Source organism: Scyliorhinus canicula, chromosome 7, assembly GCF_902713615.1.
Source record: "Scyliorhinus canicula chromosome 7, sScyCan1.1, whole genome shotgun sequence".
Taxonomy (NCBI): domain Eukaryota; kingdom Metazoa; phylum Chordata; class Chondrichthyes; order Carcharhiniformes; family Scyliorhinidae; genus Scyliorhinus; species Scyliorhinus canicula.
Genome location: NC_052152.1, coordinates 30,038,281 through 30,056,958, shown reverse-complemented (window position 1 = coordinate 30,056,958; position 18,678 = coordinate 30,038,281). Strand labels below are relative to the sequence as shown.

Sequence of the window (18,678 nt, the reverse complement as noted above, 5' to 3'; positions counted from 1 at the left end):
AACGGGCAGGTAGAGAGGGAGAACGGGACGGTTTGGAGGGCTGTCCAGCTGGCCCTACGGTCCAGGAATCTCCCAGCTGCTCACTGGCAGCAGGTCCTCCCTGACGTGCTCCATTCCAATCGGTCACTGCTATGCACCGCAACTAACAACACACCCCATGAACGTGTTTCTGCCTTCCCTAGGAAGTCTACATCCGGGGTGTCGCTCTCGACTTGGCTCGCTGCTCCAGAGCCAGTCCTTCGTTGCAGGCATGTCAGGCACCACAAGGCAGACCCTCTGGTGGACAAGGTACGCCTGCTCCACGCGAACCCCCAGTATGCCTACGTGGAGTTCCCCGACGGTCACCAGGATACAGTCTCGCTCAGGGACCTAGCTCCCTCAGGTGCCGATCACACTCCACGATCAGACTCCTCCCTACCCATTCATCACCCTCATTTTCCCCGGCACCCCCGAATTCAGCCCCACCAGGTCCATCCCTCGTTCCCCTGCCCACACTAGAGGAAATGGAAGATTTTTGCTCGCTCCTGGAGTCATCCCACCACTGACCAGCACCAACACCGCCAGCACCTACGCCGTGGTCGCCACCACTGCTGCGTCGCTCGCAACGGAACGTCCGTCCGCCCGCCCGTCCGACTCAACCTGTGACGGGCACCGGGTTGCCCGATGGACTCTTGGTTCCTTTTCCCCCCCCTCTGTAAATAGATCACGTTTATGTATTATAGTTTCACGTCACCCCCGCCGGACTCATTTTTTTACAGGGGGTGAATGTGGTGATCTACCACTGTATATATGTGTGTGCTTGCATTAGGGATGTATGACAGTACCTATATTAGAGGTTTTCCTGTAAGCCCCTGCCGGCTAGCTCCGCCCACAGGGAGCAGTATAAATATTCATAAATTTCCCTGAGATACCATTCTACAGCTGCAGCCAAAGGAATAGCATTTCACTGTAATAAAGCCTCTCTTGTACCGAATCAAGTCTGTGTGTGCAATTGTTAGCGCCACAGCTGGCACCCTGGCAGTGCTTCAGCCAGCTTGGCAGTGCCAGCCACCAAAGGGTATCCGATGGCCCAGGTGGCCCCTACCCCCCAGGTGCCGTTCCACATGGTCCACATTTACGTGGACCAGCACTGACCGGCGCCCAGCTGCAGCTTCCCTCGGGAGGCTGGAGAATCGACCAAGGCCGGTGGATCCCAGGCAGGTAGGTCGTAAGTAGGTTTATAACCTACTTCCGTGAGCGTCATTTGGTCCCATCCAGTTTGAAGTCCAGAGAATCACACGAGGTGCGGAGCTCGTCCGGAGGTCTGCTGGGGTCCTCTCCCAGGTTTCTCCAGCTCTGTTGTTCTCTCGCTTGATAATCATGAGAATCCCACATGGAAATGGCCTTTCGGCCCATCGCACCCATGACAATTATCAAGCAACTACCTATGCTAATCCCATTTTTCAGCACTTGGTCAGTATCCTGATATACTTTGGCATTTCAATTGCTGATCTAAATGCATCTTAAAAGTTGAGTATCTCTGCCTCCACCACCCTTTCAAGGCAGTGAATTCCAGTTTCCCATCATCCTCTAGGAGAAAAGTTTTTCCTCACATCTCCTGCCTGTTACCGTAAATCTATGCTCCCGGATTAGCTTTTGGAGCACTGCTCCTTCCTCAGGTGAATGCAGTTATTCTTTCTACCGTTCTATAAGTATTCATTCTCCTAGAAATATGCCAAAGCTATTTTCTGCTACTGATGGCCTGCCTCGTTTTCCCTTTACCAGCCGAATACCTTCTAAACCCAGAACTGACTTTCACAGTGAGGGTTACACTGGAGATTCCGTCCCTGTATCTCAAGATTGGTGTATCTTCCAGACTCCGTTAAGTCTTCACGAACTGGGTCTATTCAACCTGAGCACCAGCAACCACCAGAGTTCTGTATGATAAATATGGTCAGCGTTATTCTGTTTCAGGTGCAGGATTAGCTGCCTCAATCTCCTGCCTCCGCTGTAGATTGACTTGTATCTGCGAGGCTTAGTGGTATCTTAGAAGCCTGGCCTCAATATGACAATAGCTTTCAATTAAATTTTTCCCCTCTCAAAGCCCATCTGCGTGGCAACATGAATCACATGGGCCGTATATCAAGTTAGGAATGCCAATTGGCCATCTCCGAGACTCCAATCTCCATTTTATTTTGGAATTAAATAGACAGTTCAAAGCATAATGGTTTATAACCCCTGACAATACTGCCACCTACCTGTGAGACTAACCATCCATAGTCAGCACAACTGCTCTTGCTATTGTCGACAGGTGTGGACACCTTCTTCACAGCAAGGTAACCTAGGCCCCCTATCACATTTGACTAAACCACCTAGGCTTGTCGTCAAGCAGGATTCAGAGCAAGTCACATGACACCTTCATTCTTCTATTTTACCTTAAAGAGACAGTCCCACATCTTATGAATTTTATATTTGTAATAATTGCTTTGCAGTTGTGTCAATAAAATTTGTAGTATATTTTGTTTTTGCACAAATAAAGACTTAAACATAGAAAGGCTAATGATATTAGTTTAACTGAGTAAAGATAGAACTGGCCCAAGATTTGTGGCATTAATAAGAGCAATCTTTTCTAATATAAAGAATTGGTGTATTCCTGTCTTCATGCTACAACTCTTCTTTGCCATCCCTGCTCCTTGTGCCATTGATGAATTGACTAGCCTGAGATCTTAATTAATTTATGTTATCTATTCATATTGACTGGAGGCCTAATATTGGCAAGCGTGTCCAGAGAACTTCTGTTAATATGAGAAGTCAAAAATTTGAGATGGAGTATAATGTAGGAAAATGTGAACTTTTCCAACTCGGCTGGAATAGAAAAACAGCTTATTTTTAAATGGAGATTACAGAACTTTGAGGTTCTGAGGGACCCAGATGTCCTAAAACACATCACAAATGCAGGTAGAGCAAGTGATTAGGAAGGCAAATGGAATGTTATCATTTATTCAAGGGGAACAGAATAAAAAAATAGGGAAGCTTTGCTACAGTTGTACAGAGGATTGGCAAGCCCACATCTGGAGTATCTGTGTATATTTATGCTCTCCTTATTTACGAAAGGACATAATCGAATTAGCAGTGCAGAGAAGGTTCATTTGACTGACTGACTCCTGGGATAAAAAGGTTGTCTGAGGAAAGTCTGGGCTTGCATCCATTGGAGTTTATAAGAGAAAGGATGTTTCCCCTTATGGGAGAAACTATAATAATAAATCTTTTAGTGTCACAAGTAGGCTTACATTAACACTGCAATGAAGTTACTGTGAAAATGTGAAATAGAACTAGGTACAGATTTCAAAAGTCTCCCAGTTGAAACGGAGATTAAGAAAATTTTCTCTCAGAGGGTCATTAATCTATGGAATTATTTTCTGCAGAGAGCAGTGGAGGCATGGTCATTGAATATTTATTAGGCCGAGTTCTATAGATTCTTGACCAACAGAGTTAAATGGTATCGGGGGCAGACAGGAAAGTAGAAGCTACAATCAGATCAGCCATGATCTTACCAAATCGTGGAGCAGGCTCCAAGGATCTTTTGGTTTACACCTGCTTTTAATTTGGATTGGCCATGCTAAATTGCCCGTAGTGTCCTTAATAAGTAAGGTTAAAGGGGGGGGGGGTTGTTGGGTTACGGGTATAGGGTGGATACGTGGGTTTGAGTAGGGTGATCATTGCTCGGCACAACATCGAGGGCCGAAGGGCCTGTTCTGTGCTGTACTGTTCTATGTTCGTATGTAGGTTAGGCCTAAAATCATTGGAGTTAGAGTAAGAGGTGACCTTTATTATGGGCTATGATTTAGAGAACACCAAAGTATATCATGGAGTTCACCTGCCCCACAACCTTTAATAGATTTTGGTTATGGGGAACACAAGGGCCCACTTTACAGGTGTGATGCAACAGAGATCTAAAGTATTTTTAAAAACAATGTTTATTCTATGAATCCAGTTAACATTTTATAAACACACAGTACAAATCTTAGCAACTACCAACACTGATACCCCCCAAAGATACAGTACTCGAGGTAACCCTTAGTAACTTTCCTAACAACATCCATAAGTCAAAAACCCTTTTTAACAAAGACAGTTGGTTTGCATTCCTTACAGAAACAGGTATTTCTTTGAAATCATTAAATGATCTTGAGACATTCTTTAGCATGCAGAGACCAAAATACACCTCCTTGGATTGAATGCAGCTCCCTAACTGAAAACTGAGAGCCAAAAACAGCTTCCAGCTCAAAATGAAAGTAAAAAGCAGAGTCAAAGCCCAGCTCCACCCACACAATGACATCACTGCAGCCACTTGAGAAGACAAACATTTCTTTAAGTGACATTCCCATGACACCTTATTGAAACAATCTTAAGATTGTGAAGGGGCTCAGCAGCGTATATGCACAGTATGCTTTTTCTCCTGAAGGAATCTAGAACTAGGGGATACCATTTAAAAATGAAGGGTCTCCCACTAAAGACAGAGTTGGAGAAGGTTCTTCTGTCAGAGGCCTGTTAAATTCTCTATCCCAGGGTAGTGGAGGCTGGGTCATTGAATTAGCCAAGTTTTTGGTCAACATGGGTATCAAAAGGTTACAGGCAGGAAAGTGGAGTTAGGTTAGCCATTATCTTATAGAGTGGCAGAGCCAGCTCTGTGGCCAGAATGCTTTATTCTTGCACCAATTTTGATGATCTCATGACAGTTTCTAATTCTGCATAAAGGCAGATGCAAAACCTGCTGGATCTGTCTCCCACAAAAGAGCGCGACAAGTTTGTCCACTGCAATGCATCCTGTTCAATGTCTCCACATTCCGTGATATAGTAAAGGGATAGTTTTGGTTACACAAGGAATTGTAAAGAATCCTTTTCCAAAAATAATGTTTATTAGTATCTGGGGATCCAGCGCAACTGTTATAATCTTGATAATTGGGAGCTGCAGCATATGACAGTGGGTGCCAAATGAAGCATTGTGGATTCTGAAGAATCAAAAAGGGATATTGCTGCACTGTTAAATGCACTCATCCCAATTTATTTTGTATTGACATCGACGCTCTGATGGGTGTTAATTATTGCTTAGATACAATCCTTTGAAACTGTGCGCAGCAGTACCCCTTCAGTTTCATTTAATAACTAAGTTATAATGAAGGTTAAGCTGTTGCAGATATGATATGAATAGAAACAGCATGTTTCAGGTATTCACTGGAAAAGGTTTCGTTCACATTTCACATTCAGGCCCCAAGCTTTGAGAAAGTTCAGTAATGAGAAGGGGAACTGTTTGCAAGGAGAGGGGTTTCCCATTTACACTGACTGCTCCGGGTTCCAATCTTGAACACAAGTCTATCTCATGCTACGTACATCTTTTTGATGAAGTCCCACATCCTAATTAATGGGGCTGGTTTAGCTCACAGCTAAATCGCTGGCTTTTAAAGCAGACCAAGCAGGCCAGCAGCACGGTTCGATTCCCGTACCAGCCTCCCCGGACAGGCGCCGGAATGTGGCGACTAGGGGCTATTCACAGTAACTTCATTGAGGCCTACTCGTGACAATAAGCGATTTTCATTTCATTTTCATCATTCATTTCATTTCATCAGTTGATGACAAATATTATATAGTATTGGACATCTCAAACTTCAAAAAAGTTTGTAGCTTCTGAACATGTTTATTGTTCAATTCTAGTTGTCTTGAGAAAATGATGGGCTTTCTTGAATAATTGTTGCTGCAATCAAGTGGCTTGCAACTGTGATTCTGTCCAAAGGAAGATCTAGCATGGAGCAGTGCTCAGAGAGGCTGTCAGGGTTATTTACAGGTCCTGACCTTGCACTTGTTGGCAATGCATATTGACACAATCTTTTTGGAGGCGGTCTCCTAATCTAATCCACTCCCCCGCCCCCCCCCCCCCCCCCTAGAAGATTGTCACATTAAGGATGATAGGTGGTTTTCAGAGTACCTTCAGCCTTGGAAAGATGGCAGCCCTACTGGCAGAAGTGGGCATTGTCCCTACAGAAGGAAACCACAAGGGCTGCATATTGAAGCGCCCTCTGAAGCCTTCTTTATTCTTGATGCATAAACTGGCCACATCTGCCAGTTGAGGACAGAATCTTTTTTGCAGGATGGTCTGTGGCCACAGCTCTGACCCACAGCTCACGGATTCATGCAGCTCTGGTTTTGGGGAAATTGGGGAGAGCATGAAAGGACTGATGAGCTGCCTGCATACAGTACACCCAATCTGCCCACAATTGGGCCACTGCAGCCTAAACATCAATATTCCCCCATCCTACCTTCCTCCTAGCATTCAAGCCAACCTCTTGGGACTGAGACACTTCCAGCCTGAATCTGTATATCTAATAGACAGCATATCGTAAGCTACACGACTGCAAGTTCTCCTGTTTTGTGAGCTCACTCAACCACAGCAAAGCTTAGATGCTTTGTTGTCCTTAAAAAGAGAAAAAAATATACTACTATGCTATGAAAATACATTTACAGGACACAGCTATGTTTATTGAATTAAGATACAACTCGGACATCACAGGATATGTACAATTTATTATGCAAACATTAGTCTTAATACTGCAGTCGTCAGGAAAAGATTAAGACATGTCCACTGAATATAGTATATCAAGCTTAATTTGTAAGATTATGGATACACATTGATAAACATTTTAAGATCAGGAGACCTATAAAAAACGTAAACAGCCAAGTTACCACAGTGACACATTGCAGTTAGGACTTTGTATACATTGTTTGAGGTGTTGCAAATTACATATTTGTTGCAGTCCTTCGTAAGCTACAGAAGTCAGCGGAAAGCTCAACAGTTACAAACTGGAAATGTGCATACCAGCAACACCATATTTCCACACTGAACAATTTAGAATTGGATATTAAAATGAAGTGTAATACACTTGCATGAATGCAAGTGTAAGTGCATTAGTTGAAATGTGACAGAAAAGGAATTTTTAAACAGTAATTTCCCATTGAACCACAGGCAAAAAAGAGCAGCAGCAAAAGCATTATAATAATGCCTTACTTTGGATATCAGTAGTGAGAATTTAGCCAATGCACTAACTACAGCAAGGCTGCAAGATGTTGCTTTAATGTTTCAGCATATTTGGTCACATTTTCCTATGAAAGGACCAATCCATTTTCACATATTTATGCAGTTCAGGAATATGTAGCTGGCTCAATAAAAACACGGTAATAGAGGACAGTTTTGAAATGGACCAAAATAATTGCCTACCTGTTTTCTGATCCACAATTTTCAATAGAGTGCTTTTGGCAATTTGATAATTTTTATTTACTGCAACTGAACACAAATATGTGGGCTGTGACAGACAGTTCAATGCATTAATACACGATTGCAGCAAAGGGCTTACAACAAACAAGCTTTCACATTGTGTCAAACCAACAGAAGAATGCAGTACTGTATTTTTTTAAAATCAAATGTCTGGGCTTTGGTAATATTTGGAGGGCAATTTGGAACAATTATTGTTTTTACTGATAAGACAGATTCTGGTCTCTTATTCGGTAGCCTTGTTCCACAACTTGCGAGTATGACCTTGGTTTATATAGATACATGCATATTTTATGAAATTGATATTTCTAGAAATCAAACTTTGACCCAACAGTGAATCTTCAGCAGATATGAATACGTTATATAAATGGCTATATATTATATATAAAATAAAACTAATTTGTAGTTAGGACATTTGTTGGGGGGGGGGGGGTTGCTAAGTGTGCTTATAAACATGAAGGATGCTTATCAACATGAAGGATGCTGGTGCTGGGAATGAAAATGGCTTCATTTGTGATAACACGTTAAGAGTTACCGAATTAGGGGCAATATTACACAGTAGCCTTCTCCTTCTAAACCAGGCAAAATCGATGGTTAACAGTGTGTAAGTTTTAATTTTCTTGAATGAAAGCTTGGGTTTTAGGAAGAGATGCAGCTAACTTTAGGTGAGAATAAGGTTTGTTGCTGGGGGATGTACAATGTTAATGCAAGTAGGTCAATAAGTGAAAAGTAATGTAATGTGTATTTAAATTACGGTGTTGATTGATTGGGAGTTTGTGTCCTATTAACCAGATCCATCTGCTAATGAATGAGGTACAATTATTAACCAGTCGTTTTCTTTCAAGAAATAATTCTTCTGGATCAGGGTAGTATACAGGGAATGGTTCTGGTGCTCATTAAGACAGGGGTTATCAATGCTTTGGAATAAAATGTCACCAAGTTTCAGGGATGCAGTGTCAAGTCCCCAAGTCAGGTTCAGCACAGTTTAGGTGATCCCTCCAATTTGCCCCAAAAATGTGCCATGGTCAAATTAGAAAGAACCACCATTATTTGTACAGCCACTCCCCAGCAACAATGCTAATTTAATACTGTACCTATCATTGCGTTGTACTATAACTTCTAGGAATTGGGTAGACATTACCCAAATTTATTTCTGTAAAGACACTTGTAGTCAAAGTGAATACACACCCATTTCATCAATGGAACTCAGGCCACAGTCCTCAAAGGATCGTGCACTATCAAACTTAATGCATCCCATAGTGGTCATTAGACTTGATGGCAACAAATACAACCCAGCTTGTGTCAATAGTGCTGCTGTATGTCCACAGCCACCAAAGTGAAACTTTGATTTCATTGGAAGAGTTATGACCACAGCTCGCTGAAGGTCAAACAACTGTACATTCATCAGCTGAGTAGTTTTGTGCTCATTGAACAGCATGGCTCTTATCTATTCATTAGTATAAAACCAGCTCCAAACTTTAAAAGGAGCAGTGTGTGACGGTAAACAAAGATAAGAACAAATAAGAAAAGAAAATTATTTCATATGCTGGATGGCTACATGTACTGGTAAATGCGAGCTCAAATCTCAGATTTTATTTAAAGGAATTAAAAGCGTGGCAGTTTTGCTCTAAGAATACAGAATTGGATAATTTAAGCCAATTCCTGTTACAAAGGGTGAAAATTAGGCAAATATTCAGAGAACAATTAGACTATCACCAAGTTTAACGCAGATTACTTAAATTGCAACTTATAGCAAATCAGATTTGAACAAAGATATCCTGGACAGTTCAGAGAAAAAGTGTTGCTTTAGCCAGCGTAATTTTGCATTTTCAATAAAATAGGTTGTCACGTAATCCACATCATTACTGCTTTTCCTTGCACATCATTTTAACTGCATCTTGCAAGAGCTCAATTCCCAAGTGACCATGGATTGGTTGATATCACTTCCAGGAAATGGTAGATTTTGAATCTGTACCCTCAATAAAATACTGTAAATAATTTGCTGACTATACAAAATCATTACCAAATCATTACCAATGTTTAACAGCAAAGCTGAACTTCTTGTACAAGAGATGCCAAGTGTATGACATTTTAAACACAACATATTGCACATGTAAAGCCCCGACAGATAATTCAAATGACAAGTTTTTCTTAAATTAGCCTTCACGCCTTGTTGCGACACATCTCATCTTTCGGTGAATTCCTGTTTTGAAAAAGAAGCAGGTGCTTCGGAGTTGAACGGCAGGATTGGAATGACAGCATTTGATCTCAAAGGTACAGGAGGTGGCGCTCTTCGAGTTGGTACATGTACAGATGCACCAGTTGTTGTGTTACTTGTATTCCAGTCATCATTAACCCCAAAATCTGTACTTGGAAATAATTTGTGTGTGTTCTGCAATGATAAACTGCTGACATTGTCATTCCAAGGGTCCAGGTTGTCAATTTGTTTTGCACTTGTTGACAGAGTTCCTTTTATACTAAAATCATTATCCTCAAAAGTCACCCACCCACTGGTTTGCATTGTATCATTTGCAGCAGGCTTACTTTGAAAGATATTGTTGCCTGTAAATGGATTTGACGAAAATGCAGCTTCGCCAATTCCAGCTCGAGCAGTCAGTGAGTTAGTGGAAAAGACAGGATTACTGCTGCTGGTTTGCACAGCTAGTGGTGATGTAACAGCATGCCTTTGAGCAGGGTTTTGAGCATCGGTCCTGAATGGATTGTAACCAGTTTTTCTAGTGAAAGGGTTCATGTTGGAGGCATTGCCATCAGACAGGAAATTCAAAGTAGGAGGAGAGACTTGGAAACTCTCCTGTGATTTACTTCGGGGAGGAATGGGGGGGACAAATGGCTTGCAATTAGTTTGTGCTGATGGAAAGGGCTGGATGGATTGTTGCTGGCACAAAGTAGGAGATACATGGGCATACGCAGGCTGCAACCTAATGCTTCCACTTGATAACGGAGTCTTTGTCCAAGGGTCAGCAAGCTGGTCAAGTGAAAGATCAGCAAAAGGGTCAATGTTAAGTGGTCCTCCATTGTTAAATCCATTGATACTGGCTTTTAGCTGGAAGAAAAACACAAAAAACAAAATGTTACGTGAGAAACAAAATCATATCTGCAATTAACTACTTGTTCCACCTCACTCACCTCTCCTTATAAATGCCACGCTCCCTTCTGTCCAGCAAAGCACCACAGCAAGCTTTAGAGCCAACTTCGCTTCTTTCTTTCTTCAATCTCTGCACTGAACAAGTTTTCCTTTCATCGCATTATCTCTCTTCTGCACTTATTCAGCCAGAATTTCTCCATAGCCATTAGTCCCCTATAGAAATTCACCAACCCATATTCACAACCACCCCACTCAACCTTGCAACCTCAAGTGATCTCTCCACAGATAAGGCAATCTTATCACTTACTTGATCCTTACCCTCCTAATCCACTACTTCTGTGTCTGAGCCCAGACGGAACTCTGCTCCCAGGCCACATGCAGTGCATTTTGGTCCTCCATTTACCAAAACACTTCTGAAGCTACTAATCTGCTCAATTGCATCCTGACCTCCATATATGACACCTAGTCTCCATTAAATCTATAACTTGCATCAACCTGGTTACTCTATCTAGTACAGTCACCATTTATACTCCCATAAATCCAAGGGACAAAGAGTTAAATGGCTGAACTTGATGTCCACTATAAATGTTTGTTGTCAAACCTGGCTGCATCACAAAGTCCCAGTGGATTTTTAAAAATAAATTTAGAGTACCCAATTAATTTTTCCAATTAAGGGGAAATTTAGCATGGCCAATCCACCTACCCTGCACATCTTTGGGTTGTGGGGGTGAAACCCATGCAGAAATGGGGAGAATGTGCAAACTCCACACGGACAGTGACCCGGGCCGGGACTCGAACCCGGGTCCTCAGCGCCGCAGTCCCAGTGCTATCCACTGCGTCACATGCCGCCCCATCCCAGTGGACTTTGTTCTCCTCTCGCCACTCTATGATCACTTTGATTAACCCCAGCTTCTCCGCTACAAATGCATCTTCTTAAATCCCTCTTCCTATGCCCCTTCCAGCCTCAAACTCCAGCAATTCTGAGGAGCCTTTGGACCTCTTTCGTCATCAAGATTGAGGCCATTCATTTAACTGCTATGCTGCTTCACTGCCCCTAACCCCCTAAGATTTCCCTCTGTACCTGTCTCTTTCGCCATCTCCTCCTGCCCTCTTCAACCTCATCTTGTCCATGAGACCTGCCTTTTGTTCACTCGACCCAGTTCTCACCAAACTGCTGCTCATCAAACTGCCCTTCCTGAACCCCACATTAGCATATATTGATAACTGTTCCCTTTGACTCAGCCATTATCCTCTGCTTTTCAAACTACCATCACCATTCCTCCAACCCTGACCCACCTTCCATTGAAACTACAGTCGCATCCGAAAAGTTCATAAATTCATTAGATATAGTAGCAGAATTAGGCCATTTGGCCCATGGAGTCTGCTCCGCCATTAGATCATGTCCTTAACTCCGCCACCCTGCTTGTTCTCCACAACCCTTCAATCCATTACCAATTAAAAATTTAACTCCTCCTCAAATTTACTTATACTGTTCCAGCATCCACCGCATGGAGGTAGCGAATTCCACAGATTCATAACCCTTTGGGAGAACTGTTTTAAATTTGTTACCTCTTATCCTAAAGACTATAAACTCTCATTCTAGCATGCCCCACAAGAGGAAGCATCGGCTCCATTTCTACATTTTTCATACCTTTTATCATCTTGTATTCCTCTTATGTGGCTATACTGAACTACAGTCATTATTTTTGATCTAATGCATTTGGCATTATTCCTCAGTTGTCCAGATGAGCGGGACAGCCCGCAAGTGGTTCCTTTCCTATCTATCCAGTTGCAGTCAGAGAACTGCCAGCAATTTCTTCCCTCTGGTTCTGGCACCATTACTTCTAGAGCTCCTCATGGATCCATGCCTGGCATCCACTATTTCTCAGCTACATAGATATCATGGAACTTTGGAATATCATCCAAAAACACATCAGGTTCTGCATGTACTCTGCTGACACCCACCTATCTCAGCATCACCTCTCAACTCCTACACTGTCTCAGATTTGTCACTTTCCAACATCCGGCATTGAATCAGCAAAAATGTCTTCCAATTGAGCACCTGGAAGAATTAAGTCAAGAACTTCAGCCCTTGCAGCAAAATCGAACCATTCTTCTTCCTGGCCTTTGTCTGAAGCTGAAGCTAAATCAGATAGTTTGCAACTTTGATGTCCTATTTAACCGAGCTGAGCTTACGACCCCCAAAGCACTCTTCATCATGAAGACCACCTACTTTTATGTCTCCACCGCGTCTCAGCTCATCTCCTGCTGAAATCATCATCGCTGCCTTTGTTATCTCAAGCATATTTTAATGTTCTCCTGGTTGGCCCTCTATTTTGCACTCTCCATAAGCTCATCCCAAACTCATGTCTCATCTAGTTCCATTTATCCACCATACCGGTATCAGTGATCTATATTGACTGGGTCACCAAGCCTAGAATCACAAATTCTCATCATTTCTAAATCCCACCAGAGCCTCACCTTCCCCATATCTTTAACATCCTCCAGTCCTACAACCCTCCAAGATTTCTATGCATTTCCATCTCTGGGTTATTTTGCACTTCTGATTTCAAATAATACACCACTGGCATACATGTCTTCACTTAGCTAGGCCTTAAGCTCTGGAATTCCTAGGAACATAGGACTCAGGAGCAGGCCATTTAGCCCTTTGAGCCTGCTCCGCCTGGCTGATCTGCCTGTGGTCTCAACTCCCGTCTCCTCATCTTCGTTTTAAAAGGGCAATCTCTTATTTTTAAACTGTGTCCCCTAGTTCTAGTCTCTCTCCGTTAAAGCAAAAATCCTCAGTATCCGCCCTACCAAGTTCCCTCAGGGTATCATTTGTTTCAATAGGGTCATCTACCACTCTAAACTCAAATGGGTATAGGTCATTATAACCCGTATAACTATATAACCTGTTCAACCTTTCTTCAGGATAAGCCATTCATTCCAGGAATTAGTGGAGTGAATTCCTTTAAGATGCTTTGTAAAATCCGCCTCCTTGACCAAGTTTTTGATCACCTGTCTGAATGTCTTCATCAGTGGCTCAGTGACAGATTTTGTTTGATTATGCCCCAGTGTTGCACATTGGGACATTTTATTTCACAAAGCCTGCTGAATAAATGCAAGCTGTTGTTTTTAGCAAATCAAATAATGAGAGAAGTGGAAATCTACACCGTTCTCCTTCATCTGTGTAGTCATTTACATTTGTGGGTTCCATCCAGTATTCTTTTGGTCAGTTTTAGTCTCGTCTGTCTCATTTTGATAAAAAAAAGTGGTGTCACTATCTTTCCACTTAAATACCCTCCCCCATGATGATATGAAATAATGCTGAAATTAAGCACCATAACTACGCAGTACACAAATACCAACTGCAGAGTAAACTGAAACACGCAGTTTCGATCAGATTGGAAATCATTAGCACACATGGGAGGCTGTATCCTGGCAGCCTGAGAGAGGACAGAAATCTTGGTCCAAGAAGTGGAAAAGCAAAAGTACAGATTTAAAAGCACAGAAAGATTCTGCCTATCAAGCATTTCAAGATTTTCAGGAAAGCTTTTGGTGATATCTTATAAGAAACAAAACTATGAAATGCAACAAGATGACTATTCCAGCAGTGATTGAAAAGGTGTATAGAAGATACTCAGTTATAAAATGTTCATTGGTTTGTATTAATGCAAGTTGGATCTCAAATTTGTCCCTATTAATCAGTAGAGAATAAAATTAGTTAAACTAATGTCCCAACTTTCCACTTATCAAGATATCAGTGGATAGGAGTTCCAGGCAAATGTCTTATGGTTAGGAAGCAATCAAGTGGGAGTAATATACAATTTGGGAAAAAAAATCCCGAAATGTCATGTTCGTCTACTTTGTGCTGTTGAAATGAATGCTGAATTGCATTTAACGAGATACATTTATTTCTGGGCTGCTCATACTTTTAACTAACAATTAGAACATAATATTTTTGATTGGAGAGCCAGAAAATTATGCACTTGTCACCATACGATTCAAGAAAGAACGAAATTGTATTAGAATCTTGATCATTTTGGAAATAGATATTCTTTGGCAAGCAATGCAGCTTTATAATCTCAAAGTTGGAAACATTATAAAATTTAGGAGTGAAGGACCATTATTCAATGCCATTCCATTAAAACTGATTTATTGCTACGACAATCAGAAAGCCAAGTCCATGTGGGAATTGTTAACCAGAGATATATTTCAACCAAGCTTCAATGAAAACCTGAGTAGCAATACACCACTTTTCTTCCTCCTGGAAAAATGTTTATGAATCTTTTTTTACAGCTGTGTGTAAACTGAATACAATGAGCTTTATAACTATGTGTAACATACATAATAAATAAAATAAAATGTAAAAGGCTATGGTAAATAGTTTGCAAAATGAAGAAAAGTGCATTTCACAAGACTGGCAAAATTGGTGATGTATGAGACTTTGCACGTTCATACATCAAAATAGTGAAAAAAAATGGAACCATATAGAAATTGTAAATTAATTCAATACCTTTCACCCTGATGGTTGTTCCTGCTTGTGAGAAAGAGACAGTAAATATCAGAAAGAGGAAAACAATAAATAGAAGGTTATTAGCTACTGGACAGCAACTGCTCAAAGACAAGTTTCCTTCTTTAATTCAATTGTTCCAAATTGAATATTTACAACATAGGCCAAAATGGATCTCTATTTAAGATCACAATGGTGTACATTATGTACATATGTGAAACAGATGTAAAACAATTGATATAAAGTATGAATATATTTTATTGCAGGTAAATGTGATATACATTTTGATAGGAGAAAAAAGGAGGCCACCTACTTTTCGGAAGAGAGTTTAAATGGGATAGAAACACAAACGAGTCAAGGAGTACAGGTCCACAAATCTTTAAATGTAGCAATACAAGCTAACAAAGTCATTTAAGGGTACAATAGATTAGATGTGGGGATGATGTTTAGTGGAGTGCAAACCTAGGGGCCATCAGTACAAGTTAATCGCTAATAAATTCAACAAGGATAAATTTTCCAACACATGGAATGCATTTAAGGGAAAGTTAGTTAAGCACATGAAAGAGAAAGGAGACAGATATGTTGATATTAAGTTAAGGTGGGAGAAGACTTTTATGGAACACAGAAGCATTGGGCCATTTTTCTCATAAATTATGCAATGGTCTCAACATCAACCATTCTCAGTGGCAAAATATACCATGATGGTGATTACTAAGTAAACCACTGGTTTTGTTCCCCTTTTCTATGAACAAGTGCATCATCCCAATGCCACTTTAAGCCCAAAGAGACTTTTAACTCCTTTACAATACTTAAGTCACTGGTTGGTCATTAGATGAGCACATTTAAAATTTAAATGTTAATAAATTTTAAATGAAAGCACTGTGAAAATTCCCAGGTATAATAAATTGTAAAAATATAAATCTGTTTTTTAATGTTACAATGGATATTTTCCCCAATAATTTTTACTACTTGTTTTACTTTTCCAGTCCCCGCTTCCATGAAGGTATTAACAACTTCTTGCAAGAGTCGTTTTTTAATGTGCCAGGTGCTCTATTGCATCCTGCTCAAATGGCTATTTTCCAAGCCTGACCAGCAACAGCGTGCATCAAAAAAAAACCTTTGAGGGCTGTTCTCAAAGAGCCCAGTTCTGACCTCACTGATGTGTACACATACCCATTTCCAGAAAAGGCCTCTGAATAGCAGCAACCAGAAGTTGGAACAGTGACCAATCCTTCCCTCTGACCCAAGTATAATGGTGCAAATTGTACTGCTGTTATCAATCATAGAATTTACAGTGCAGAAGGAGGCCATTCGGCCCATCGAGTTTGCACCAGCTCTTGGAAAGAGCACCCTACCCAAGGTCAACATCTCCACCTTATCCCCATAACCCAGTAACCCCACCCAACACTAAGGGCAATCTTGGACACTAAGGGCAATTTATCATGGGCAATCCACCTAACCTGCACATCTTTGGACTGTGGGAGGAAACTGGAGCACCCGGAGGAAACCCACGCACACACGGGGAGGATGTGCAGACTCGACACAGACAGTGATCCAAGCCGGAATCGAACCTGGGTCCCTGGTGCTGTGAAGCAATTGTGCAATCACAAGGCTACCGTGCTGCCCTGTTGCTCTATCTTAGATTAACCAATTCAGGAACAATAAAGGATCAAGTTTCAGAGCTAACTAGTTCATATAGCTCAGCTACTCATTGTGCAAAATTGCTAAGTCATTGAGGAAATAAAAAACGCGATTCCATGATTGACTGCCAAATGGCAGACATCAGGAAAATTGGTACATGCACTAACAGCTATAATTTCCTACATGATGATGATTTAATCCCAGTTGAGGCTAATCAGTTGACATCTTAAAAAGGTACAAGACACAAAAGTAAAGGAACACACAATGATCTTTACCAAAGCTGGACTGAAAAAGGTTTGGGGCAGGTTAGCTGACCAGCTTATTAGGGAAAAAGGAATAGCACTTGAAATGCAGAGATTTAAAAAATGAAAGAAACTAATGAGAATATGAAAAAACATTTTACACAAGGCTTCCATTTTACATTTCTGAATTTAACATGAAATAAACAATTTCAGACTGCAATCTCTTTCATTTTGTTTCCATATTCTTTACAGGCTTCAGTTTTAGTCTAATTTCTGTTATTTTTGCTTTCGGACAGTAGCTGTTCATCATTCTATAATCCAGACACACCTTTGTTTCTTTACTTGTCCCATTACCACTTTTGTCCTGCACCAACTCTTCTGTCATTTAATCTCTCCTGTCTTGAACCTCATCACAGACCATCCTTTCTGTTCTTTTCCTTCCCTCCCTTCTTTCACTTTCTAAAAATCCATTAAGTGTCTAATTTTTTGTGGTCCTGATGCAAGGCCATTCGTAACTGCTTTCTCTCTATAGATGCTAGGTTAAAGTCCAACATGTTTGTTTTAAACACTAGCTTTCGGAGCACTGCTCCTTCCTCAGGGAAGCACGGTAGCATAGTGGTTAGCATCAATGCTTCACAGCTCCAGGGTCCCAGGTTTGGTTCCCGGCTGGGTCACTGTCTGTGTGGAGTCTGCACGTCCTCCCCGTGTGTGCGTGGGTTTCCTCCGGGTGCTCCGGTTTCCTCCCACAGTCCAAAGATGTGCGGGTTAGGTGGATTGGCCATGCTAAATTGCCCGTAGTGTCCTAAAAAGTAAGGTTAAGAGGGAAGTTGTTGGGTTGGGGGTATAGGGTGGATATGTGAGTTTGAGTAGGGTGATCATTGCTCGGCACAACGTCGAGGGCCGAAGGGCCTGTTCTGTGCTGTACTGTTCTAAATTCTAAAGGTGAAGGAGGAAGGTGCAGTGCTCTGAAAGCTAGTGTTTGAAACAAACATGTTGGACTTTAACCTGGTGTTGTAAGACTTCTCACTGTGCTCACCCCAGTCCAACGCCGGCATCTCCACATCTATAGATGCTGCTTGACCTGCTGGATATTTCCAGCATTTGATTGTTTATATTTCAGTTTTATATATGCAAGTCCTCTTATTCCATGTGGAAGACTGTTGTACTATACCCACAAAAATGAAGCTTGCAATCACAAATATAATGGATTCACGTCATAGTACTAATTTGAGAACAAGTTTATTAAGTCGTCTTAAAAAGATACTTGTGTAAAACCAGATAAAAGCAAACATAACAGAATAATGAAAATATTTTTGTTGAAGGGTCATCAGTCTGAAATGTTATGGCCAGGATTTTACAGCCCTGCCATGGCATGTCTCTTTCCCCTCCTGGTTGATGCGGTGGGCCATTTAAATTGCCATTTACTTCGATGGGACCGCAATATCCAGTTGGACAGGAGGGGCTATGAAATCCTGGCCTACCTCTGTTTCTCTCCTTAGACATTGCCTGATCTGCTGAGTATTTCCAGCATTTTCTTTTTTTATTTCAGGTTACCGGAATTTGCAGCACTTTGTTTTTGAACAGAATATTAGGCAGGTGCTAAAGAAACAACTTTGGTGGACCCAGCTGTGGGACTGACCAAGTAGCCCCAATTTTAACCACTGTATACAAGAATGTGACAAGCATCGTTAAAACAGATAGAATGTACTTACTTCTCCATTTCCCCGATGCCCCTCCCAGTAGCAATTTAGCTCCCAGATTTTAGCAACAAGCAGCAATGCTTGCATTTATGTTAAAGTTTATACCTAATGATTTAATTGGGGATCCAACACGATTTAAACTATGAAATATTTAAGTTAAGCACAATGCTAGACAT

At 41.3% G+C, this 18,678-nt stretch overlaps 1 protein-coding gene across 8 annotated transcripts in view; it reads right to left on the bottom strand.

Moving 5' to 3' along the window:
• Positions 1 to 6,484: 6,484 nt before the first annotated feature.
• Positions 6,485 to 18,678, bottom strand: part of synj1 (synaptojanin 1) — a 131,082-nt gene continuing 118,888 nt past the window's right edge. For 6 of the 8 annotated variants that reach the window (XM_038801659.1, XM_038801663.1, XM_038801664.1 and 3 more), the window contains one exon: positions 6,485 to 10,364. In XM_038801659.1, coding sequence (XP_038657587.1) covers positions 9,486 to 10,364 — 879 coding nt within the window. In that variant the 3' untranslated portion in view covers positions 6,485 to 9,485. Of the gene's footprint in view, positions 10,365 to 14,922; positions 14,947 to 18,678 lie in introns of all 8 variants that reach the window. The other 2 variants (XM_038801665.1, XM_038801666.1) reach the window with 2 other exon arrangements.